The following is a 27,622-nucleotide window of genomic DNA, read 5'->3' as shown; positions in this document are numbered from 1 at the left end:
TGTCCCTGTTTCCTCCATCTTCCTTTCCATCTCTTTCCATATCTTTTCTTCGAAGGCCAACATATCGGCAGCAACTTGGTTTTTTAACGAAGACACTCTATCGTCAAGAGCAGATATCTCTGAAGTGACTTTAGAGATGTTAGCAGAAACTTTGCTTTCCAGAGAAGAAATCTCGTTAGAAACTTTGCTTTCTAAAGAAGCGATGTCGCCGGATACTTTGTTCTCCAATGATGCGATGTCGCCGGAAACTTTGGCTACATCACCAGAAACTTTGGCTACATCACCAGAAACTTTGGCTACATCAGAAGAAACTTTCGAAATCGACGAGAGGACAGCATCATGCTTGTCTTCAAATATATAAGTTTCTGGATCTAGTCCTTCTTCTAGCAAAGCGTTCTTTAGTCGTTGGACTAACTCAGCCTTTTTTCCGGTGGAAGCTAATTCTCTGTCTTCGAGATGTCTTCTTAAATTCGTCACTGTGAGCTCATAAATCGTAGCCATTTTCACAATTTATTTTACGTATTCACTTGTATTATTATTATAAGTCTAATTTATGTTCGATCCCACTTCTGACACCATTTGTTGTGAATTTGTTAAAAGGTTCAATATTTATAACACTTACGGATTTAATTTATTTCTTTATTTATATTAACTTATCTGACAATAATTTATTATATTCGTACGTTACAAATTCGCGAGCGCGGGTGTTGAGAATTAACTGTTCCTTCCAAATCAAATGTCCTTTATATATGCCATTGCCTTTACGCTAGAATCATCGAACAGCCTTCTCGATTTGCGGCGAAATTATAACGGTAAGGCAAACGGGTATTTTTTTACATCGGCTCGACCGTTTCTGGAAGGTCCATTCAGGTAAATTTCTGCCGGCTAATAGAATACTCTCGTAAAATCTAAAAACAGAACACATTAGTCATAATATTTACGGTTATTTTAGGCCAGGATAATTATCGTAACAATATGTATCTCGAAATGTATTTATCCCTGAAAAAAATGGATTCCTCTTTTGAAGTACAAAAATTTGAATAAAATGATGTGTTTTACAAACGAAGCTTTTTATAGAAGATTTTTATATTCGTTACTTTTTAAATTTGTGTTTGACAGTACTTATTAATCCTCTTTGGGTTACATCTAGGAGAATTCGAAATATGTATCTTATTTTTTGTGTGGGCAATAATATACTTTACAAAAATATCATGAAGACTTTTTGAATTTATTAAATATTTATTACAGGTATGGACTATAGCATTAATGCAAGATGATAAATATCTTGTGACTGGATGTGGAGATGCTGAACTAAGAGTTTACAAACTTTCATTTAGAGATTCAGATTGTGAAAATAAAAATATAGAATATTTGCCATCAAGATTAGAATTAACATCACTTGAAGACTCAGAACATTTTACGGTAAGTCTTATTAAAAATGATGTCTGGATATATTTTAATATCTTAATCTTTTTTTTTTAATATTACTCAACTTATCAACTACTAAAGGTTATTAGCGACATGTTACATTGAGGTACAATACTTAATTAATTTACAATAGATGAAAAAGTTAAGTTTCTTTAAGGAAATTTACAATATTATTTATGTTACAGTTTTCGTCTAATGATACTTTTAGATCGTTAGAAAGATTGTTGTTGAATTTTTCTTGAATATATTTTGTACAGTTTAAGATTTGTTTTACATTTAGAGTTGTCTTACATCTAGCAAATACCGGTTGATTCTTTCCATCAAATAAAAATATATGCGTTATCCTAATGCGACCTAAACGCATTATTTCTGACCTATTCGCATTCTAACCTGGTTGGCCCTGCTTGTGTTTTGTTTACTCCAAGTCTTTAGAAACGGTTTAATTTTTTTTAATTTCGATTGGGAGTTATCCCATTCACTTTGCCACTTACACTGGATTTTGGATTTAATCACTGTTTTAATATCACTAGCAACCACTTTACTCACTATTGTTGAATTTTCGTTGTTTACTGCATCTCTAGCACAGGAATCTGCTTCTTCGTTTTCTCGAATACCGACATGCGATAAGACCCAAAGTATTACGATGTCGGTTTTTTTTGGCGTAAAATATCTAATTCAGTTTTCACAAGCGAACCTATTGGATGTTTTGGATACAGCTACTTTATTGTTAGAATGAAGCTTAAAGAGTCAGTGATAAATCTCAGCCACGTGAACAGTATTAAATGCTGATAATTTGAATTTGTGGTGTTGATTAGAATCTATAACGGCCGCTCCTAACCTGTCTGAAGTTTTGGATCCGTCGGTATATAAGGAATAATCTTTATAATTTGATATTATTCAGAGGAAGGACTGAAGTATATTGGTGTGGTTTGTTTCATATTTGTTAAAAACAGATAGCCTGAGATTATTGTGTGTGTGTGTGTGTGTGTGTGTGTGTGTGTGTGTGTGTGTGTGTGTGTGTGTGTGTGTGTGTGTGTGTGTGTGTGTGTGTGTGTGTGTGTGTGTGTGTGTGTGTGTGTGTGTGTGTGTGTGTGTGTGTGTGTGTGTGTGTGTGTGTGTGTGTGTGTGTGTGTGTGTGTGTGTGTGTGTGTGTGTGTGTGTGTGTGTGTGTGTGTGTGTGTGTGTGTGTGTGTGTGTGTGTGTGTGTGTGTGTGTGTGTGTGTGTGTGTGTGTGTGTGTGTGTGTGTGTGTGTGTGTGTGTGTGTGTGTGTGTGTGTGTGTGTGTGTGTGTGTGTGTGTGTGTGTGTGTGTGTGTGTGTGTGTGTGTGTGTGTGTGTGTGTGTGTGTGTGTGTGTGTGTGTGTGTGTGTGTGTGTGTGTGTGTGTGTGTGTGTGTGTGTGTGTGTGTGTGTGTGTGTGTGTGTGTGTGTGTGTGTGTGTGTGTGTGTGTGTGTGTGTGTGTGTGTGTGTGTGTGTGTGTGTGTGTGTGTGTGTGTGTGTGTGTGTGTGTGTGTGTGTGTGTGTGTGTGTGTGTGTGTGTGTGTGTGTGTGTGTGTGTGTGTGTGTGTGTGTGTGTGTGTGTGTGTGTGTGTGTGTGTGTGTGTGTGTGTGTGTGTGTGTGTGTGTGTGTGTGTGTGTGTGTGTGTGTGTGTGTGTGTGTGTGTGTGTGTGTGTGTGTGTGTGTGTGTGTGTGTGTGTGTGTGTGTGTGTGTGTGTGTGTGTGTGTGTGTGTGTGTGTGTGTGTGTGTGTGTGTGTGTGTGTGTGTGTGTGTGTGTGTGTGTGTGTGTGTGTGTGTGTGTGTGTGTGTGTGTGTGTGTGTGTGTGTGTGTGTGTGTGTGTGTGTGTGTGTGTGTGTGTGTGTGTGTGTGTGTGTGTGTGTGTGTGTGTGTGTGTGTGTGTGTGTGTGTGTGTGTGTGTGTGTGTGTGTGTGTGTGTGTGTGTGTGTGTGTGTGTGTGTGTGTGTGTGTGTGTGTGTGTGTGTGTGTGTGTGTGTGTGTGTGTGTGTGTGTGTGTGTGTGTGTGTGTGTGTGTGTGTGTGTGTGTGTGTGTGTGTGTGTGTGTGTGTGTGTGTGTGTGTGTGTGTGTGTGTGTGTGTGTGTGTGTGTGTGTGTGTGTGTGTGTGTGTGTGTGTGTGTGTGTGTGTGTGTGTGTGTGTGTGTGTGTGTGTGTGTGTGTGTGTGTGTGTGTGTGTGTGTGTGTGTGTGTGTGTGTGTGTGTGTGTGTGTGTGTGTGTGTGTGTGTGTGTGTGTGTGTGTGTGTGTGTGTGTGTGTGTGTGTGTGTGTGTGTGTGTGTGTGTGTGTGTGTGTGTGTGTGTGTGTGTGTGTGTGTGTGTGTGTGTGTGTGTGTGTGTGTGTGTGTGTGTGTGTGTGTGTGTGTGTGTGTGTGTGTGTGTGTGTGTGTGTGTGTGTGTGTGTGTGTGTGTGTGTGTGTGTGTGTGTGTGTGTGTGTGTGTGTGTGTTCGGATCTACTTATACAAAAAGTATATAATAGTAAGTATATAATATTATAAAATGAAAAAGACAGAAAAGATTTGATTTCACGTTCAAAGCGTCTATGTATTCGACGCTTAAAAACCTTCGACTTAAAAAGTCTCATCAGAATAGTTATTCATAGCCGTTCTTAACGTGAAAAATAATCTTCTCTGTCTTATCAGAAGTAACAATAACATGACTTCATTATGGACGCAATAGCGACATCTGATAGAAAAATCGGTAAGATAGTTTCGAAACAAATTCAGATTTCTGCTTTAATCTGGAGCCTTCTAAAAATTGCAAGACATGGCCAGACGATGATAAAGATATTAAAAAGAGACATGGGGAATCTAAAATTTGCATTCCACGACATGTCTATTCATCTAGGCAGAAATCCTTTCATTTTATTCGGATCTACTCTGTATGAGTACGAGAAACAAATTCGTTAGGATTTCTGCCTAGATGAATAGACATGTCGTGGAATGCAAATTTTAGATTCCCCATGTCTCTTTTTAATATCTTTATCATCGTCTGGCCATGTCTTGCAATTTTTAGAAGGCTCCAGATTAAAGCAGAAATCTGAATTTGTTTCGAAACTATCTTACCGATTTTTCTATCAGATGTCGCTATTGCGTCCATAACGAAGTCATGTTATTGTTACTTCTAATAAGACAGAGAAGATTATTTTTCACGTTAAGAACGGCTATGAATAACTATTCTGATGAGTCGAAATACGTATCAATAGATACATAGACGCTTTGAACGTGAAATCAAATCTTTTCTGTCTTTTTCATTTTTCATTTCAACATATTTATACATTTTACACATAATATATACACATATATACACACATATATACATATCCACATATTTAACCATATATGAGCTAAATATCTATTTTTGCTTCTAAAACTAACTTGATTAAAAGGTTGTATATTTCTTTCTCTTGTTGTGCTAATAAAGTAGGAATGTTAGTTGGTAGACTTACAAACTTGTTCAGTTCATGGTACAGCATATCTGTATGTGCAGTATATTTTTGACACTCTAAGAAAACGTGATTTATATCGGCTAAAGGTTTTTCTGGACAGTGAGGACAACATGGAGAATCTAAGATACCAATCCTAAACAAATGTGCTGGAAAGCGACCATGATTAAGTTTTAAACGTGATATAATTGATGACATATCTATTATAATCCCACGAATTGATGTAAGGAATGTTCGTCGGTAAAACCGGTTGAAGTTTAAAATAGAGGTTCTCTGATGTAGTTGAAAATTTACTGTACTGAGTTTCCCATCTAACCCTTACATCAGCCTTATATAAATTAATAAGATCTGATGGGTTGCACATGTTTACTTTCAATTCTGAGTCAAGTGCTTTTTTAGCTGCGATATCAACTGCTTCATTCCCAGTTATCCCTGAATAACCTCTAACCCAGACTAATGTAACTCGTACACCATACTCCTGCAGTTTATATAGACTATTTTTTATAGATAGAAGAATATTTTTGTTATAATGATTAAAAGGAGGGCTTTTAATGGCGCTCAAAACTGAGAGAAAGTCTGTTACAATTACCACAGATAAAGGTAAATTCATCTCGCACCAATCTAAAGCTTTGTTAATAGCTATAGCTTCTGCACTAAAAATCGATAAATAATGAGGGACTTGATATTGCTCAACATGGTTAATATTAGAAACTAAAAATGCACAGCCTGTTTTAAATCATTTTTTTTTATCCATCCGTATAGATGATGATTTTATTCTCTCCTAAATTACAGAGTATAGATTTGAAAATTAATTTTGATAGAAATATATTATCTGGATAGTTTGGAATTATAATGGTTGGTTTAAATATTAAGGCTGCAAAATCGATTTCGTAAATAGGATATTTTTTTGACTATGAATTAGTTCTTTATGTCTCTCAGTGTCAATAAAAGCATCAGCAAGAGGGGGAGACGTCTTAATTCTCCAATATTTGTTTGTAAGATTCTGGACCGCTATATTTGATATTTTTTTGACCATAAATGTACTAAACGTCCTATACTTTATTAGCTGTTTATTAGCTAAGTACTCTCTTCGAAGGCACAAAGGCGGTTCTTGTGCTTCAGCGAGAACTGCACACTTCGGTGACGACATCATAATTCCTAGACTTATTTTAATTGCCTTATATTGAATTTTGTCTAAGATTAATAAGTTTGATTTGCTAGTTGAGGCATAAATAGTACATCCATAATCCATTATTGAGCGGATGTATGACTTGTAAAAAGTAAGAGATATTTTAACATTTATATATATATATATATATATATATATATATATATATATATATATATATATATATATAACCCCATTTATATTTCGATACTACACGCAGAATGTTGAGCCCTTTCTCACATTTTTGCTTTACGTGTTTTATGTGGCTGGTCCATAGGAGTTTATTATCTATATAGATGCCAAGATATTTATATTCTTTCACTACGGGTATAGTAAAATCACCTATGGTATACAGATGGGGTGTTTTAGGTCTGTGCCTAGTAAGACACATAACCGCTGTCTTTTGCTGTGAAACACTAAAACCCATAGTATGTAACCAATCACGCATGCAGCAAAAAATATACTCTAAATCTGTAATACATCGTTCATATGAACTATGGATAGTATAGAAACAAATATCATCCGCGTACTGTATAACTTATAGTGTCATCCATCAAACTATGCAGCTCTGCTGTGTATACATTAAATAAAAGTGGACTCAATATCGATCCCTGCGGCAAACCGTTATATACTGTTCTTGGCCCGTGGAGTACATTTCTGTGGTCACGAATATAAATTTTCCTGTTTAGAAACAAATTTATTAAGTTATTTGATACCTGTTTGCTGATACCCATTCTACACAATTTTGTTTTTAAAATACTCAAATCAACCACATCATATGCACCTTTTAGGTCCACAAATAGGCATTACATGTATTTGTTATCAGATAAGCATATTTGTGCATCTGTAACCATATGGGTCAATGCATCTATCGTACTACGGCCTCTCCGAAATCCATACTGTGTAGAGGGTAGGAGAGAATTGCTTTCAATAAAATGTTCTAGGCGAAACTTAATCATGCGCTCAAAAGTCTTGGTCAGACAAGACATTAACGATATAGGTCGATATGATGAGGGTAATTTTGGATCTTTAGATGGTTTTTTAATTAAACATATAACAATATTTTTTAAATCCTCAGCATAATCTTGTTTTACCCACCAGTTTTTAAAATTTTTAAAATTATTTGTTTAGCTGAAACTGGAAGATTGTGTAAAATTTTATATGTGAAACCATCCAAACCGGGAGCCGTGCTTCTGGTTTGGTTTAATGCCAAAATTAACTCTGAATAGGTAAAAGTTTTAGACATAGTATCTGAAGTAGAACAAAAATGAAAATTTTTTTGATTGTCTACATCGACATTAGAGACCGAAGGCGGGGCCAGCTGATTCAGAACATCCTCAATTAAATCTTCGTGCAATGGAGGTTTCTTTTGTTTATGATATTTGTTTCTTATAGCTTTTACACAATTCCGAATGTTTGAAAGGGGTGTAGATCTATTGAGTTGATTAAGAAAGGTTATCCAACTATTTTTTGTTTTAACTTGAAAATGAGTTTAGCCTTTGCTGCAATATTTTGGTAATTGAGATAATTTGTAATGTTTCCTTGTCTTCTGAACAATTTAAGTGCGTAGGAGCGACTTTCAGCTATATCAGAACATTCTTCGTCCCACCAATAGGGCCTTGGGACAGAAGGAATGAAAGGTTTTTTAACGGGCATGGATGCAGATGCTGCTGAAGATATAACTTCAAATAATTTTTTTGTTATTCGACAGTTATCTGCATAATTTAGAGATAAATTTGTACTGATTTCATTTTCAATAAATGCTTGAAAGGCTGACCAATCGGCACGACCGTCATTCCACTTGGTTGCCGGATTGATTTCGAAAGATATGGGAGCAATTTGAAGCTGAATCTGAATAGGGTAGCGATCAGAACCTAAAGTGTCTTGATATACGGACCAATTTACCAAATCTGACAAAAAAGAGGAGATAAGAGTTAAATCAACTGCAGAGTGATTACCATTCGGATTAACTCTAGTGGGCGATCCATCATTTAAAGTAATTAGTTCCAAAAAATCTAAAGCTTCTGTTAAATCCTTTCCCCCGCGATCTTCCGGAATAGGGCCCCACCTGTAATGGTGTACATTAAAATCGCCGCAAAAAATTGTACGAGAGATATCAAACTGTACCAATAAATTTAACCAATCTCTTTTTGTGGCTGCTATGTCTGAAGGTTTGTATACTGAAACGAAAGAAATATTTATATCTGGAATAAATACTGCACATACTTCAATGCCCCTTGAAAAAATTTGAATTATTTCACTTTCTTGATAGTTAATTGTTTGTAAGATAAATATACCAACGCCGCCATATCCATCATCACGACATATTTTAATGAAATTATATCCCTTTATATTAAAATTACTATTAGACCTAAGCCAAGTTTCGGAAAGTATGATAATATCAACATGGTTTTTATTAAGGTAATTTAACAAATTATTTTTATTAGATGTTATTGATCTACTATTCCACTGCAAAATTACTAATTGGTTTTTGATTGTTTGTTTATTAGCCATTTTTAAAGTTTAATCAGTAAAATAGTTTTTCACTTGAATCTGATTCACTATATGTTTCCATAGCATCATTTGGATCACTTGGAACAAACGCACTTTCTACAAAGTCCCGGATATTAGATTCCATAAGAGTATTTGGTGCTAATTTGAATTTTTTTTTTGAAATTTATTTATGAAGTAGGTAATTAACATTATAGTTTTCTCTTTATAGTCCATAAATTCTTCTCTGTAGGGGTTAGGTATAATGGGTTTAGGTTTTTGACTAGGTTTAAAAGATTTTTTTACAGGCATCGTATCTGTTGTAGGAGAGGTTGGGTGTGTTCGTTTAATTGTTTTAATAGTATTCACTTTAGAAGCTGGTTTTGGTTTTTTAAAAGTAATATTAGATGATGGACTGTCGCCAGAAGTACTCGGTAAAGTTGGAAAATTGTTATCGTTGTTTAAAATAGAGAATCGGTTATTCGTAGCCACCTTCGCATATGATGGATTATTGTATATATTTTCGGCTTCTTTAAAAGAAATGTTTTCAACTGACAATTTATTTTATCCCCTTTTGCTTTGCATATACAGGACAAATACGTGAAATTGAGGGGTGGTCGTTATTATTACAATAATTACACAAATTATTTTCTTTACAATCCTCTTTTGTATGACTTGTATCTGTACACTTTTGGCATCTCTCATTTTTTGATTTACATTGTCTAGCTGAGTGGCCATATCTCAGACATTTGAAACACTGTACAACGGGTTGTATGTAAGGTTCAACATGAAAATTGCGTAAATTTATTTGTATACATTTTGGAATTTCATTTCCTACAAATTCTACTATTATCATTTGTCTATTTACCAAAACTACGTTTCCATCAGAGTCTATAATTTTCCTTTTCATACGATTGACACTTGATACCTGTTAATAAATATTCTTCAGAAAAGAAAGTATCTACCATCCTGACAACACCTTTTTTGTGAGTGTAGAATTTAGGTATAAATGCTATTAACTCATTTTTTAATATAACTTCGTGGTTAACTAAACTATTGGCTATTTCTAATGTATTAAAAATAACCTTTACCCTATTAACTCCTACCGGTTTAATGTCTATTACATCGTTTTTTAAAATTTCATCTTTAAGGAGAAAGTGCCCTATTTTAATTGGAAAAAGTCTCCCTAAATTTTCATTTTTATGTTCCACAAACACATAAAATGGACCATTATCTCCTGGTCTATAACTGTTATTCATATCTATTTGCTGAACATACCTGCTATTATCAGTATCAGTGTTTTTTTCATCGGGCGGCTTATCGCCGCCCGTTTTTTCTGACATCACTTACTCCTTAAAGAACTCTAATATGCTCTCCGTAAATATCAATACCAAAACTAACAACTAATTACACTTATATTTTACAAGAAACAATCACCAGCTAATTCACAAAACTCGAATACGTCCACCCACCTTGACTAACGAATTCGAACTGGGTAGTTCAATTGATAAAGAATGTAGGTACTGTCGAATTCTTTTATAAAAGGGAATATTTTTACTTTTATCTACAAGGAGTTCGGCGAAACGATTAGTTTCAGTGTTATATATGACAGGATTATTTGAATTCGAAAGAACTCTTGTAGCATAAGATAGATTAAGATACATTATTTTTAAATGGAGCGGTAACTCTCCCGTTGGACATTGGAAACTTTCTACAGGCGATGTTCTAAAAACTCCTGTAACAATTCTCAATGCGGTATTTTGAATTATCTCGATTTGTTTTAATAGTGTGTGGCTAGCTGATGTATACACAATGGAACCATAATCGATTTTTGTTCTGATTAGTGATTTGTATATGTTTAATAATGATGTAGAATCTGCTCCCCAATTGTAGCTGGCTATAGTTCTTAATAAATTTAAACCAGTTTGACAGTTTCTTTTTACATATTGAATATGATGTAAGTCTTTTGTCGAAAAACATTCCTAAGAACTTTACATCGTTTACGAAATCTAAGGAATTTCCATTAAGGTATAGTATCGGTGTCGGTAGAATATTTTTTCTTGAAAACAACATGCACTTCGTTTTAGTCTCAGAAAATTTCAATCCGTTTGACTCGGAGCAACTCTCTAAATTATTTAAGCTATGTTGTATATGTTTCTGAACTGATAGGATATTCTTTCCCTTTGTGTAAATACCAAGTTGTCTGCGTATAATGTTCATTTAACTAGTTAGGGATTGTTTTTTAGTATGTCGTTAATAGCTATTAAAAATAAAGTTGCACTAATCGTTGACCCTTGTGGAATTCCATTCGTTTGTAACCTTTTAGATGATATCTCGTTATCTAGACGAACACTATATAATATTCTTTTGCTAATAAAATGTTTTATGAAATATAATATGTTACTTTTTAAACTCCAGTGATGTAGATTTTCAAGAATTTTGTGGCTCCACACCGTATCATATGCTTTAGTAATATCGATAAACACTGCATTACTTGTTTGTTGATTCGCAAATCCTTCATTGATTTCAGAGTCAAAGTCAATTAGGTTATCGGTAGTGCATCTGAGTTGACAGAAACCACTTTGTTCAGGGGCTAGTAGTTTATTTTGCTCAAGGTACCAGAGAAGTCTACGGTTTATCATTTTTTCCATAATTTTATATATGACATTTGTTAGGGATATTGGTCTATATGAGTCTGATTTTGTTCTAGGTTTGTCTGGTTTCAGTAAAGGTATTATTATAACTTCATGTCAACTACTAGAAAATACATTATTAGTTCATATGTAATTATACAAATTTAGCAGTCTTTGCTTTTATCCGAAATTTTTTGTAAAAACATAGCCGATATATTATCAGGCTCTGGAGATATATTTTTTGGTGACGCTAGCATCATTTAATTCAATTATGGTGAAGTTATAGTTGATTGAATGGATTTCTTCTCCGCTAAAATCTAAAGGTACTTTTTCACTAATAAGTTTTGTTTCTAAGAATGTTTTTGTATAATTTTGGCCATTAGAATTGTTTTCGAATTGTGTTGCTAATACCTCAGCTATTTCATTTCTATTAGTGATAACTTTATTGCCATGTGCTAAAAATGGGATAGATCGAGTATGTTTTTTACCTGATGTTTTTCCTGACAAGAGAAGGCGACGTTGAACTGTTTATACTTGATACAAATTCGTTCTAAGACTGTGTTCTGCTGTTCTTCATAAAATATCTTGCATGTGCTCTACGTTTTTTATACTCAATTAAATTTTGCTCTGTTCTGTTTTGTTTAAATTTGTTTAAAGAATTTTTATAAGACTTAATAGCTTTTTTACATTCTTCCTTTCACTACGGTAAAGGAGTAAATTTTAGTAACGGATTGATCATACGTATATGTTGTGTTACAGCGTTTGTAATTAACGATAAAAATGTGTTTAAATCATTATCTATGTCTGAATATGGTATTTGTTGTAGATCGGTAATAGTCGCTTCTATCATTTCACTGTATTTCTCCCAGTTAGCATTTTTTAGATTCCATTTCTGAGTAGTGAAGCTATTTATTTTTGTATTAGGAGACTTAAAAAAGAGATTCTGATGGGATAGTGATCACTGCCATATAAATAAGAAATAACATCCCATGGTAATATTGGTGTTATAGTTTTTTCACATATAGTTAAATCGGTTGCCTATTTCTATAGTTATTATTTCTAAATTGTTGGCTGCTTTATTTAGTTCTTTGATAACATAAATTCAATTCGGCATGGAACCCATGAAGATTCCATTGGATAATCGTATTTGATGGAGCCATTATTCTTCAGAAGATTTTATAGGATGTGTCTGATTCACTTTCAAGTCCTGGAGCTATTGATATTTTACTAAAGTTTAATTGTTTCATTAATTTGTTCCTGATGCGTGTACCTAAGTTTTTCATTCTTTTGTTTTTATTATATGGGTATATATAAGATGTATAAGATAATAATTTCAACAGTTTATGGGTATCTTCTGTGTACTTTTTTGATATACTTAATGGATCTTTGGATCCTGCATTTAAAAAAAATCTACTAGTTGATCATATGTAACAATTTGAGTTTCGTCGTTAAATAGTTATTTTGTATGAGTTGTTAATAAAACAAAGTCAGTCTCAGAATTTTTGATAGTTTGGTGTTTTTTATCTTTTTTGTTGAAGGTTCTTTTGATTTGCAAAATTTATTTTCGTTTTGTTCAGTTGGAGTAGAAGAAGGGGGGGGGGGGGGTTATTATTTCAGAAATAGTCCGTTTTTTGATATTTTTACTTGTTTCAACGGTGCCCATTAGTTCAAGGAGTACTAGACTATTTATAGATGGAGTTTTATCTGACAATTCTAGATTTTCGATGTATATAGGATGAATTTTGTTTGGTTTGGATGAGGACGAAGAATTGTTGTTAATTTCATTTGATTATAATATTATGTTTGGTTCGATGTTATTTTCTGGTATTAGTGGTGACGTGTTTGGATAATTACTAGCGTTCTGTCCATTTTTGTTACAATTTGAACATGGATGGCTTTCATGTGAAAGAAAAATGCGATAAAGAGTGTTTTCAAAATTAACCAAAATTGAGGTAGGGATTAAGATCTCTTCTGATGGGGTTATATAGACGATGCGACGAAAACTTAAGATGTGTTTAAAATTTGGATTCGAAGTGCCTATTTTTAGAAAATTTATTGGCAAGCATAACTAGATACCTAATTGAAGTGGTTCTTGTTCTAGAGTCTGATGTGGTATAGATGGACATACATTAGATAGTATAAGTCTTTGACTTAGCGTAATTAATCTACGGATAGGAAGGACTTTATCGTTTACTTTAATTGTTTCATTGGACTTTTGTAAGAGGTCATCTACACACTCTTTGGCTGATAAATATACGTATATTCTATTATTTGTGATTCGTGAAGAAAAAATAATATTAATTGGATTAATTATATTGCGTATAGCTTCCAGGTATTCTTCCAGTTTTCGTCCATTGACAGAATTTATTACTATAGCTTGTTGCTTGGTTGGGAAAGAGGTTGACTTTTGTTGTTTTGTAATTTGTGAATATGATTTTGAATTTGTAGTTGGTAAATTAGAGGTATGACTTGTATTAGCCATTATTATTAATTTTGATAATAAACATGCTCAATTCTTAAAAGCCGGTCCTGTATTCTATCGATAAATTACCGATTAGGGAACTGGTTTAAAGATTGAGGTTTCGATTGTGTGTGTGTATTCTGTACAAAGCTTGCAATTTATTGTTACTAATAAATAAAAATTGCTTACTTCAGAACAGATGATGTAAAATATTTTAATCACTTAGATATTGTTAAACTTGACTTAAATATAAATAAACTTTTTATTTACATTTATTTATTAATGATTTATTTATACTAATTACTATTTGATAAGGAATTCGTCTTCGATACGTGTTTACGCTTCGAAGGTTGGAACTAGAATATATTTTAATCTTTGAATATTAACAATTTGATATATTTTATTAGTCAAAAGTTCCATCGTGAGCAGTTTGTTTTATATTTATTTATGTACGTGTATTCTGCGACTATCACAGTATGAGATATATTGCTCCTCCTCCTTCCAGCATATTCTTTTTAATTTCCCAATAATATTTATATATTTTATAATCTTTTTTCCTAATTAAAATTTTCTATTTTGGTCGAGAAATTTGGTATTACTATATAACTTGTTCGGTTATCCTCCCAATGAATTAGTTGCAAACAAACCTTTAATATAAGCGTACTCCTAGATAAGCAAAAAATCTGGTTTGGTGTACTGGGAGATAAGAAAAATCAGATTGGACCGTCTAAATATTTTACAAAGAAATTAATTCGTACCTAAATTGTAGAACTATTTGCAAAATATTGCCGATCACTCAGATACATTTATCCCAGAAATGGGAGTCACGCATGTTGCGTTCTGCACATACAATGACCTTAATAAAACAGTTGGGGTTATAAGAAAGGGAAGAGAAGATATTATGTTCAATCTAGAACTCGCTGGTTTCTCCCTTTCTCATTGGGTATGTATATTCCTCTAGAAATAATAAGCAAGACTATCGTATGAAATTCTATTTAAAAATAAGTAATATCAATAAACAAATTACGTACATTTAATTACAACAAATCCTTTATATCTGCAAATTAAAATACGCGTGACAAATGCTTTAGGAAAGGTGAATGAATTAACGGAAAAACGCAGCTGTTTGGAAATCAATGCAATAGATACTTTTGTGTATATATAAAATATATATAAAACAACCCAAACAATATAAGTAATATACATAGTTACACATATCAACTAATAGTAAAATAAAATATACAATTAAACTATACAGTAAATACGCTAAAATGAATGTTTATATATACGTAAAATGTTCTTTTAAAAGTTCAAATCACGACACAGTATGAAATAGCTAGTTCAGCACACAAGATGAATTTCTTAACAATATGCATATACCAGTAAACAGTACTCGATATGCAGCAATGTAATTTTGGCAAAAAATAGTATAAGTTGTACTTTATCCCATGAAATAATTTCAGCCACGATGGGATTGCGAACCCTCTGGTTCGGTAATAATTCAGGAATCAAAACTCGCCTTTTTCACAAGACTCAAGAAGTTTGTGTGGTAGGATGCACCACCCTCAACCCAAACCCGCGTGTCTGTCGTTTGGGAGACAAAACTCAACTATCTGACAAGACCGCAGCGAAGTGCCTAGGACGCGCTGCTCTTAACTTCAAAAACACATCTCTCTCATATAGCATATGGAACTCGTCCCTTATCTCAAACTTACGTCTTTGTTATCTCGCAGATGGCTTGACTTGTAATGTTTAGCCCTTAAAACCGCTGTGCCCTTGTACACTCAATCTCGTTTAAATATACTACGGGGAGAATCAAAACTAACAAAAAGTCTGTTAATATTTTACAAAGGTTTATATATATTTGCGAAACTGCCAAATTCTCCCCGCTTTGGCATACGTGCCAATAAAACATAACTGTACTTTGTACTTGCGACGCACTGTACAAATTCCAAAACCGTAAACACTTCTTCGTTACAAACGAACGTCACACTTACAAGACTACAAAAGATATACATTAACAAAAGAACACAAAGAACAATAAACTTACAAACGATAATAGAATAGAAATACAGAATTACATACTAAATTTACATCCCTACAATAATTAAATTATCAATAGTATATATCAACATGGTTTCAGTTAATGGCATGTAACTGTATATTGGTAACCTAAATGAACAGACACAGAAACGACAAGCAAATATGCGCTCACCTAAATCTTCATTCTATAGTTTACTGTCCAGGTTGAGACTCTAGCTCCCGATCATTAAAAGGAAGTAAACAAATTTTTACTATAGGACGTACATATGTCCCTGCACTCGTTTTAATCTTTACAGACCGCACCCTGCCATCCGGTCCAGGGAACGTATCCACAATTCTAGCAATTGGCCACTGCAATGAATGGCTGTTATCACCCTTGACTAGTACCACCATACCAGGCTCTAAGTTTGCTTTTTCCTCTACCCATTTCGGTCGTTTTTAGTTGAGTTTAAATTTAGTTGAGATAATCTACATGTCACCTCTTCCAGAACAACTGCTGAATACGAGACAACCTCTGATACAAGGACAATCTGTTTTCAGATAAACTGATGACTCGCTCAGGGTAAGTCGTCATAGATGTTCCCATTAGGAAGTGTGCAGGTGTCAGGCATTCCAAATCATTGGGATCACTTGACAATGGAGTGATTGGCCTTGAGTTCATAATTGCTTCTATCTGCCTGATATTTACAACTACGAATGGCACTTTCATGTAGTCCTCCATGATGTGGACTATTGGACGGAATAAAATGAAATTGAATGGAATTTTTTGAAAAAAAAAAAATCGAGCAACTCCTGAGAATTCTTGTTATCCTTAAAAAATTCATATAGCTCGAAAAGAAGATTTTTAGCTCCCCAAAAGTTAGAGCCGTTATCGGAATACAATACAGCGGGATTACCTCGACGCGAGATAAACCGCTTAAGCGCTAAAATGAAGTCTTCTGTAGACAAACTCGATACCACTTCAATATGTACGACCTTCGTGACCATACAAACAAATATAGCTACATAAGCTTTAAGTAATTTGGCCTTTCCTAATCTACTGACTCTTATAAGAAAGTATCCCCCATAGTCTACAGAAACGTTCTGAAATGGATGAATTGGTTGTACAACACGATCTTTGGGTAGATCGGCCATCAATTGGCTGGAGCCTACAGCTCTAAATCTAAAACAAGTTACGCATTTATGAATGACACGTTTGACATCTCGCAGTGCATGTAAAGGCCAATAACAAAGTCTGAAATTAGACAGTGTACCTTGGGACCCTAAATGCCCCAACTGTACATGTTTTTCGTATAACATCATCGAAACGACTTGTTAAAAATGTCTTCGTTAAAAAATCAAGTTGCTGCCGATATGTTGGCCTTCGAAGAAAAGATGAAAGAGATGGAAAGGAAGATGGAGGAAACAGGGACAGCAGAGAGAGGTAACAATCCGATTACAATAGAGACAAAAGAAGACGAGACGAAATGTAAGTTGGAAATACGGCCGAAATTTGAAGGAAGTGGAGGTTCTGTCCATGTAAAAGTCCCAACTTTCGACGGAAAATCGTCATGGAACAACTACATGAAACAGTTCGAATCAGCTGCAAGAGCGAATGGATGGTCTGAAAAAGAAAAGGCTGTAAACCTGACTATCGCTCTTCGAGGAGATGCCTTAGATGTGCTTCAGACCATAGCCGTAGAGGAGACGGATGATTTTGAACAACTCAAGAAGAGGTTAAATATGCGATATGGTCACGAACATTTGGAGCATGTATATCAGTCACAGCTTAAAAATCGAAGACAAAAGAAAGATGAGGCTCTTCAAGAATATGAGGTAGATATTGCCAGATTAGTACTATATGCTTATCCAACAGCTCCCGAAGACATGATGGAAAAGTTGGCCGTTCAAACGTTTATTGATGGTCTTCGTGGTCATAAAATGCAGAAAACACTGCGATTAGCTCGTCACAGGACGCTGGTTGATGTCTTATCCGCCGCCCTCGAATACGAGTCAGCTACACAGGCCTCTGGCGGTTACAGTAAAGTTAGGACTGTAAAAGAGGAAGGAGATGAAGATAAACTTGACCAGCTCGTTAATATGATAAAAAGTATTACATGCAAGAAAACGAAGACTATAAAATCAAGAAACTAACCATCAGGAAAACCAGAATGAGTGGACGTAATGAATACGCATGGATTCCAATTGGATTTTAAGAATAAGGTAATCAAAGTTGGTAACGAGGAGGTATTTCTTCATCCACATGATGACAACACTATGCAAGCAGCCGTTAAAGAAGATACAGTCGTGCCTGCGAGAAGTGAAACAATCATAGTAGAGCGGCTACAGGGAATTGTGGACGAAGGGACACCCGTTATGATGGAGCCTTGGAACCATGACGACGAGGTTGGCCGAGGAATCATAATTGGAAAGGAATTGGTGACTTCGGCTAAAGAAATACCTGTGAGACTTATCAATGTCAATTACTATCCAGTAACCATCAAGAAAGAGACAAAAGTAGGAACTTGTGTACCTGTGACATCCATAATCCGTCAGACGACAACATCTGATAATTCCAACGACAAATTCGACCAAATGGTTGCAGTTGCTGGACAGTCTCTGAATCAGATTGAGAAAAGGAAATTAAGGGAATTTCTTAGGCAGTATCGTGATATTTTCGTACCGAAAGGAGGAAAGACGGGAAGAACTACCGTTGTTAAGCATAAAATTGATACTGGTAATGCTAAGCCAATTCGTCAAACAGCTCGACGATTACCACAGGCGAAAAGAGAGTAAGCTGAAACGATTGTTCGGGAAATGAAGAAAGACGGGGTGATAGAACCTTCTACGAGCCCATGGGTCTCTCCGGTGGTCCTGGTTAAGAAGAAAGACGGAACAACGAGGTTCTGTGTGGATTACCGTTTGCTGAACAACTTTACCAAGAAAGATAGTTATCCTCTGCCTCGGATCGATGACACATTGGACAAATTGGCTGGAAGTAAATTGTTTTCTACTTTGGATTTGAATTCTCGATACAGGCAGGTAGAAATGGACCCAGTAGATAAAGAAAAGACAGCCTTCACCACAGGATCTAGATTGTGGCAATTCAACGTTATGCCATTTGGACTTTGGATTTGAAGTCTGGATACAGGCAGGTAGAAATGGACACAGTAGATAAAGAAAAAACAGCCTTCACCACAGGATCTGGATTGTGGCAATTCAACGTTATGCCATTTGGACTCTGTAATGCTCCTGCGACATTTGAGAGGCTTATGGAAAATGTGTTGAGAGGGTTATCTTGGAAAACATGCCTGGTTTATTTAGATGACATAATCGTCTTGGGGGAGACATTCGAAGAACATTTGAAGAATTTAGAAAACGTTTTTAATCGACTTAAAGCTGCCCAATTGATGTTAAACCCCAAGAAGTGCCAGCTATTTCAAGGTAAAGTCAATTATCTGGGTCATATAGTCAGTAAAGAAGGAGTGGCCGTGGATAAGGGAAAAATCGATTCCATTAAGGAATGGCCAAAACCAACTGACAAACACCAAGTGAGAAGTTTTCTTGGACTATGTACTTACTACCGAAGGTTTATTAAGAAGTTTGCAGATATCGCTAAGCCATTAACGCGACTTACGGAGGAAGCAAGAGAGTACCGCTGGGATACAGACTGCCAAAATGCCTTTGAGACCTTGAAAAGGCATTTAATAACAGCACCAATTTTAGGGTATCCACTGCCAGAAGGAGAGTTCATCTTAGATACAGATGCAAGTAATGTGGGAATTGGAGGAGTGCTGTCTAAGATTCAAGTAGGACAGAAACGAGTCCTCGGATATTTTAGTAAAGTTCTTTCAAAAATTGAGCGGAATTAATGTGTCACGAGAAGAGAACTTCTAGCAGTAGTGAAATCAGTAGAGCACTTTTATCAATACCTTTACGGAAGAAAGTTTTTAATCCGAACCGACCATGCCAGATGGATCAAACGACTCCAAGAATACGATTTCAAGATTGAGCACCGGGCCGGAGTTAGCCACAGAAACGCTGATTCTCTTTCCAGAAGGCCATGCCCAGCAGAGTGTTCCCACTGCAACAAAACGGAATTGCAGCATTGGAACAAGGAAGCAGCAGTGCTAAGAACAACGATGGTCAACGACGACTGGACGACCAAGAAATATCAAACCTATGCTCAGTAGTTAAGACGTATTGGGCCCAGTGGGCCCAGGTTTATCATGGAAGATGGCTTGCTCAAACGAGTCCTGGAAGATGATGACGGTTCAGAGAAGAGAAGACAGTTGGTGATCCCAAAGAGCAGAATAGCCGAAGTACTTCGTCAGTTACACGACAGTCCATCAGGAGGACATTTTGGTGTAAAGAAAACCCTTCAGCGAATTCGGGAACGGTTTTATTGGATGAACAGTTCCGACGACGTAAAAGACTGGTGTAAGAAATGTACTATTTGTGCTACGAGTAACGGGCCTTACCGAAAAAGGAGAGCTCCTATGAGACAATATAATGTTGGAAGCCCGTTTGAAAGAATAGCTTTGGATATCGCTGGGCCATTTCCAGAAAGTGAAAATGGAGGCAAGTACATGTTGGTAGTAATGGATTACTTCACTAAGTGGGTCGAGATTTACGCACTTCCAGACCAGAAGGCCACCACCGTTGCAGATAAGTTGATCCAAGAATATATCAGCCGATTTGGAGTGCCTTTGGAGATCCATAGTGACCAAGGCAGGAACTTCGAAAGCGATATATTCCAAGGAATATGTAATTAGACTAGGCATGAAGAAAACAAGAACTACCGCGTATCATCCGCAATCGGATGGTATGGTAGAACGATTGAATAGGACAGTTGGCAAGTATTTGAGAAAGATGGTGTCCGATCATCAGCGAGACTGGGACCAATACCTTCCGTTCTTCACAATGGCCTACAGATCTGCTGTTAACGAATCAACAGACCAGACACCAGCCAGAGTCCTATTCGGACGCGAAATGCGACTACCTTGTGATTTAGAGTTTGGGTGTCGACCTGGAGAAGATGTAGCAGGTGAAGATTATGTGATCGAATTACGAAAAAGAATGGACAATGTACACGAGTTGGTCCGTTCCCACCTCCAGATCGCTAGTGACCGAACGAAGAAACGGTACGATACGCAAGCCGAAAAGGAATGTTTTAAGAAGAACGACAAAGTCTGGCTCTATAATCCCAAAAAGCGAAAAGGTTCTTCTCCCAAGTTACAGCAGTTTTGGGAAGGTCCATACCTCATTATGGAGAAGATCAACGATGTCATCAACCGAATAAGCAAGATTCCGGGAGGAAAGCCGATGATAGTACACCATAACCGGCTGGCGTCTTTCGAAGGTGACCACGACGTAGATGAAGAAGTGGAAGTAAACCAAGTCCAAGATGTGTCCGACCTCACGTTTGAGGAATTCATGGGTGCCTATGGAGGTACCGGTAAAGCAAGACATGGTGTTACCACTGAAGAAAAGCAAGATCTACTCGCGCTCCCCGATGACTACGCGCTGGCCCTTACCATCCCGGCCAGTATCAAAGACGCACCAGGGTTGGCATCCGTCTTTCGAAGGAAGTTTGGTCGAGTTGCAGAACTTCAATGCCAAGTGCCAGTTCCCGGTAAAACCTTGAAACTCCAAGATGCATCACGTTACCTTTTCTACCTGGTAACAAAAGACACTGCCCGGGACCAACCTACCTACCGAGATGTATGGGAAGCCTTACTTCAATTGAGAGAGCACGTACTAGAGTCCGACGTGCAAAATTTAGCCATGCCAAAGTTGGAGTGCCGCCAATTAGATTGGAGGGTTATCCGAAATATGGTGGAGGAGATCTTTAAAGACACCGAAGTCCAGGTGTTAGTCTGTTGCAATCCGCACAGTTACTGGTGCGGAGAGAAAACCGTCCCTTGTCATTTTTATACAACTGGAACTTGTAAAAGAGGGTCCAGTTGCCGATACCAGCATACCGTTCCAAGTCCTGACAAGGTTCCAGGAGGAACCTTCTTTTAAGAGGGGGCCAATGTTACGATAATAAATATCATGGCCTAACTGTAAATATATTATGACTAATTCTGTTTTTGTTGTAGTCATTTCGGCGTTTGTTTACCAGAAGCCTCTAGACCCGAATTACGATGAGTCATCCATCTCGAGGGTTCCAAGCAGTTGAAAAACTAGTTTTAGCCGCCTTCTAGTTTAGTCGATGGCGTTCCCGTTATTCTTGCCAACACCACCAACAATGTTCGAGTAAATTAATGTCTGCTATAGTGAATTCCGAAACTAACGGAGTTTTATATAAAGAGAAATTTTGTTGGGAAGAGAACAGTTAATATTGAAGATTCGCGCCGCGTTTAAATTGTACGCACGAATTATAATAAATTGTATAATTCAGATAAATTATTTATTAAAGACTAATAAATTTATGTGTTATAAATACAACCTTTTAATAAATAAATAATAGATAAATTAGAATTATTAAAAATATTACAACACAAATAAAACAAGAGTAATGGTTATTATACGTACACCAAATGGTGATATTAATATTTGTATATATAACAAACAGATAAAGGTCAAAATATGTCCCGTATAGAGTATGCTAAGAGCTCTAAGAGCTCTTGGTCTTTTCTGTTTACATTTAGAGAAAAAAATACTGTGAGCATAAATTAAAAGCACTTAGTTAATTAAGTCCAATATATGATACGTTAGCGACCTTTCAGTAAACTATTGAATGATTTGAATTTTAAACAGGTATCCTATTTTTTTATCGCAAGTAGTTTAAAGAATGCTTGAAAAGAGGAAAAAATACATCGATTTGTTGTGAAGTAGCCTTCTGTCGGTACTTTTCTTAAACATAATCTTCAATTTTAAAATCTTTGTTTGTACCACCGTGTAAATTTTTAACATAAAATAAAAAATAATACGTATGTACTTACGGTTTTGCCACAACATGAGTAATAAACTTTATCCATATCCATAGATAGCTCTTTGTAAGGTTTTATCAAAGTTTAAACATTGCTTATTTTCGGCATTTGTAAAGTACAATAATTATTCACAATTAGAAATACACGTTGTTTACGTCTCCAGTTTTACAGTAAAAGTGTAACCAAGTGAAACTGACCGTCAAAATGAAAATGTTTACCTAGAGAAATAAACTGGCAAACACAAACCCTTAATTCCAGGACAAAACGTGACAAAACTATAAGCCGCTGTCTTTTATTAGTAAGTATACCAAGAATTTGAATACCAAGTGATTATAAAAAAAAATTAAATATTGGCATTTTCATCTGTAAGTTTGAATATAAAAATATATAGTTAACACCAAATTTTCAAATTATATGCACTTTATGCTCACTTTTATAAAAATATGCAAAATTTGACATTTTTGCATTTTTTATGCATTATATGCAAAATATGCAATTTGCATATTTACCCAAGTCTAATTATAACTATAAAGGACAGTTTAGTATAGTGCTGATGGCAGTGGCAAATGCTGAATATATATTCCTATATATTAATGTAGGAATAAATGGTAGAATGAGCGACGGAGATGTATTTAGAGAGTCTTCACTCAAAAAAGCCATTGAAAGAAACCTACTTAATTTTCCTCCAGATTAAAATTTGCCAAGGAGCAACAGTGGTGTGCCATATGTATTTGTTTGCGATGATGCATTTCCCTTGTCAGAATGTATGATGAAATCTTATCCTTCAAGAAATGTATCTAATGAAAAAAGGATTTTTAATTATCGTTTATCTCGAGCGTGGAGAGTGATTGAAAATGCATTTGGCATAATGTCCAATAGGTTTAGAGTGCTCTAATCAACTATAAATTTGGGTCCAGATAAGGTTGAGACAATCACTCTTGCCTGTTGTGTCCTACACAATTTTATAATTTTTAAAAATTCAACATATGCAGAATCAGAAACTGAGTCAATAAATCCAAGATTAAATAATTTAAATCAGTTACAAGGTGCTAATAGGCCAGCAGAAATGGCTTTATCTGTGAGAGATAAATTTAAAAATTATTTCATGAATGAAGGTTCTGTACCTTGGCAAAATAAATGTCTTACTTAAATAATAGTAATATCATTGTTTATATAAGGATAGTTGGTCAGCCCAAAAGGAAAATTTGTTTGATTCAAATTGAGACAGTCACCAGATGTCCCCACAATTTCTGTCAGGGTCGCAACATCAAAATGATGTATAGTAGCATGACATGATTAATTCAATTTCTAAATATACTCTTCAATATATTTAATTTTTTTAATATAGGAGTTGGGGTGTTATGAATAGGATCGTATCCAACTTGGTGTCTATGGATTTTGACATTGCGACCCTGACAGAAATTGCGGGGACATCTAGTGACTGTCTCAATTTGAATCAAACATATTTACCTATTGGACTAACCAACTATCACCCCATATAAACAATGATAATATCTTAATTAAAATAGTATTAGGTATATACATATTCTTCTTCTTAAGGTGCCTTCTCCATTACTGAAGATTGGCTATAACTACAGCAAATTGTTGTCTATGTTGAGCTGCTCTTAATATCCATGCCTGCCCAGTCTCTTACATTCTTCAGTCAGGAGCATTTTCTTCTTCCTGGACCTCTTCTTCTTTCCACTTTCCCTTCCATTATGAATAGTAAAAAGTATTATCTTTCTCCTCTGCAAATATGTCATAGATAAGAAAGTCATAGAAAGAGATCTTCAGCATCCTTCGAAAAACCCACATCTCAAAGGCTTCAATACACCTCATACTTCTAATTCTAAGAGTCCATGTTTCCACTTTGTATAGCAATATGGAATAAGTGAATGTTTTTACAAATTGGTATCAGATATCCAAAGAGTTTATTAGAAATTTTTTCATTCTTTTCAGGAAAAGCGGACCTAGCATACTCTATACGGGACATATTTTGACCTTTATCTGTTTGTTATATATACAAATATTAATATCACCATTTGGTGTACGTATAATAACCATTACTCTTGTTTTATTTGTGTTGTAATATTTTTAATAATTCTAATTTATCTATTATTTATTTATTAAAAGGTTGTATTTATAACACTTATAAATTTATTAAAGTCTTTAATAAATAATTTATCTGAATTATACAATTTATTATAATTCGTGCGTACAATTTAAACGCGGCGCGAATCTTCAATATTAACTGTTCTCTTCCCAACAAAATTTCTCTTTTTATATAAAACTCCGTTAGTTTCGGAATTCACTATAGCAGACATTAATTTACTCGAACATTGTTGGTGGTGTTGGCAAGAATAACGGGAACGCTATCGACTAAACTAGAAGGCGGCTAAAACTAGTTTTTCAACTGCTTGGAACCCTCGAGATGGATGACTCATCGTAATTCGGGTCTAGAGGCTTCTGGTAAACAAACGCCGAAATGACTACAACAAAAACAGAATTAGTCATAATATATTTACAGTTAGGCCATGATATTTATTATCGTAACATTGGCCCCCTTTTAAAAGAAGATTCCTCCTGGAACCTTGTCAGGACTTGGAACGGTATGCTGGTATCGGCAACTGGACCCTCTTTTACAAGTTCCAGTTGTATAAAAATGACAAGGGACGGTTTTCTCTCTGCACCAGTAACTGTGCGGATTGCAACAGACTAACACCTGGACTTCGGTGTCTTTAAAGATCTCCTCCACCATATTTCGGATAACCCTCCAATCTAATTGGCGGCACTCCAACTTTGGCATGGCTAACTTTTGCACGTCGGACTCTAGTACGTGCTCTCTCAATTGAAGTAAGGCTTCCCATACATCTCGGTAGGTAGGTTGGTCACGGGCAGTGTCTTTTGTTACCAGGTAGAAAAGGTAACGTGATGCATCTTGGAGTTTCAAGGTTTTACCGGGAACTGGCACTTGGCATTGAAGTTCTGCAACTCGACCAAACTTCCTTCGAAAGACGGATGCCAACCCTGGTGCGTCTTTGATACTGGCCGGGATGGTAAGGGCCAGCGCGTAGTCATCGGGGAGCGCGAGTAGATCTTGCTTTTCTTCAGTGGTAACACCATGTCTTGCTTTACCGGTACCTCCATAGGCACCCATGAATTCCTCAAACGTGAGGTCGGACACATCTTGGACTTGGTTTACTTCCACTTCTTCATCTACGTCGTGGTCACCTTCGAAAGACGCCAGCCGGTTATGGTGTACTATCATCGGCTTTCCTCTCGGAATCTTGCTTATTCGGTTGATGACATCGTTGATCTTCTCCATAATGAGGTATGGACCTTCCCAAAACTGCTGTAACTTGGGAGAAGAACATTTTCGCTTTTTGGGATTATAGAGCCAGACTTTGTCGTTCTTCTTAAAACATTCCTTTTCGGCTTGCGTATCGTACCGTTTCTTCGTTCGGTCACTAGCGATCTGGAGGTGGGAACGGACCAACTCGTGTACATTGTCCATTCTTTTTCGTAATTCGATCACATAATCTTCACCTGCTACATCTTCTCCAGGTCGACACCCAAACTCTAAATCACAAGGTAGTCGCATTTCGCGTCCGAATAGGACTATGGCTGGTGTCTGGCATGTTGATTCGTTAACAGCAGATCTGTAGGCCATTGTGAAGAACGGAAGGTATTGGTCCCAGTCTCGCTGATGATCGGACACCATCTTTCTCAAATACTTGCCAACTGTCCTATTCAATCGTTCTACCATACCATCCGATTGCGGATGATACGCGGTAGTTCTTGTTTTCTTCATGCCTAGTCTAATTACATATTCCTTGGAATAGATCGCTTTCGAAGTTCCTGCCTTGTCACTATGGATCTCCAAAGGCACTCCAAATCGGCTGATATATTCTTGGATCAACTTATCTGCAACGGTGGCGGCCTTCTGGTCTGGAAGTGCGTAAATCTCGACCCACTTAGTGAAGTAATCCATTACTACCAACATGTACTTGCCTCCATTTTCACTTTCTGGATATGGCCCAGCGATATCCAAAGCTATTCTTTCAAACGGGCTTCCAACATTATATTGTCTCATAGGAGCTCTCCTTTTTCGGTAAGGCCCGTTACTCGTAGCACAAATAGTACATTTCTTACACCAGTCTTTTACGTCGACGGAACTGTTCATCCAATAAAACCGTTCCCGAATTCGCTGAAGGGTTTTCTTTACACCAAAATGTCCTCCTGATGGACTGTCGTGTAACTGACGAAGTACTTCGGCTATTCTGCTCTTTGGGATCACCAACTGTCTTCTCTTCTCTGCACCGTCATCATCTTCCAGGACTCGTTTGAGCAAGCCATCTTCCATGATAAACGAGTCCCACTGGGCCCAATACGTCTTAACTACTGAGCATAGGTTTGATATGTCTTGCCAAGGTGGTCGACGGTTTTCCTCTTTCCATTTTCGAATTTTCTGTATAACTGGATCTCTTTCTTGTTCTTCTCTGATCTTAGTAGGCGTCCAGTCGTCGTTGACCATCGTTGTTCTTAGCACTGCTGCTTCCTTGTTCCAATGCTGCAATTCCGTTTTGTTGCAGTGGGAACACTCTGCTGGGCATGGCCTTCTGGAAAGAGAATCAGCGTTTCTGTGGCTAACTCCGGCCCGGTGCTCAATCTTGAAATCGTATTCTTGGAGTCGTTCGATCCATCTGGCATGGTCGGTTCGGATTAAAAACTTTCTTCCGTAAAGGTATTGATAAAAGTGCTCTACTGATTTCACTACTGCTAGAAGTTCTCTTCTCGTGACACATTAATTCCGCTCAGGTTTTGAAAGAACTTTACTAAAATATCCGAGGACTCGTTTCTGTCCTACTTGAATCTTAGACAGCACTCCTCCAATTCCCACATTACTTGCATCTGTATCTAAGATGAACTCTCCTTCTGGCAGTGGATACCCTAAAATTGGTGCTGTTATTAAATGCCTTTTCAAGGTCTCAAAGGCATTTTGGCAGTCTGTATCCCAGCGGTACT

General features: G+C 36.3%; 1 protein-coding gene across 3 annotated transcripts in view; it reads left to right on the top strand.

The window, feature by feature from the left end:
* LOC140443500 (WD repeat-containing protein 3) overlaps window positions 1-27,622 on the top strand; it is a 730,789-nt gene that overhangs the window by 211,359 nt on the left and 491,808 nt on the right. For all 3 annotated transcript variants that reach the window (XM_072534812.1, XM_072534810.1, XM_072534811.1), the window contains exon 4: window positions 1,249-1,422. In XM_072534812.1, coding sequence (XP_072390913.1) covers window positions 1,249-1,422 — 174 coding nt within the window. The remainder of the gene's footprint in view (window positions 1-1,248; window positions 1,423-27,622) is intronic.

The sequence above is a fragment of the Diabrotica undecimpunctata genome, chromosome 6, assembly GCF_040954645.1.
Source record: "Diabrotica undecimpunctata isolate CICGRU chromosome 6, icDiaUnde3, whole genome shotgun sequence".
Classification (NCBI taxonomy): Eukaryota; Metazoa; Arthropoda; class Insecta; order Coleoptera; family Chrysomelidae; genus Diabrotica; species Diabrotica undecimpunctata.
The sequence above is the reverse complement of the archived record's forward strand: the minus strand, read 5'-3'. Positions and strand labels throughout refer to the sequence as shown.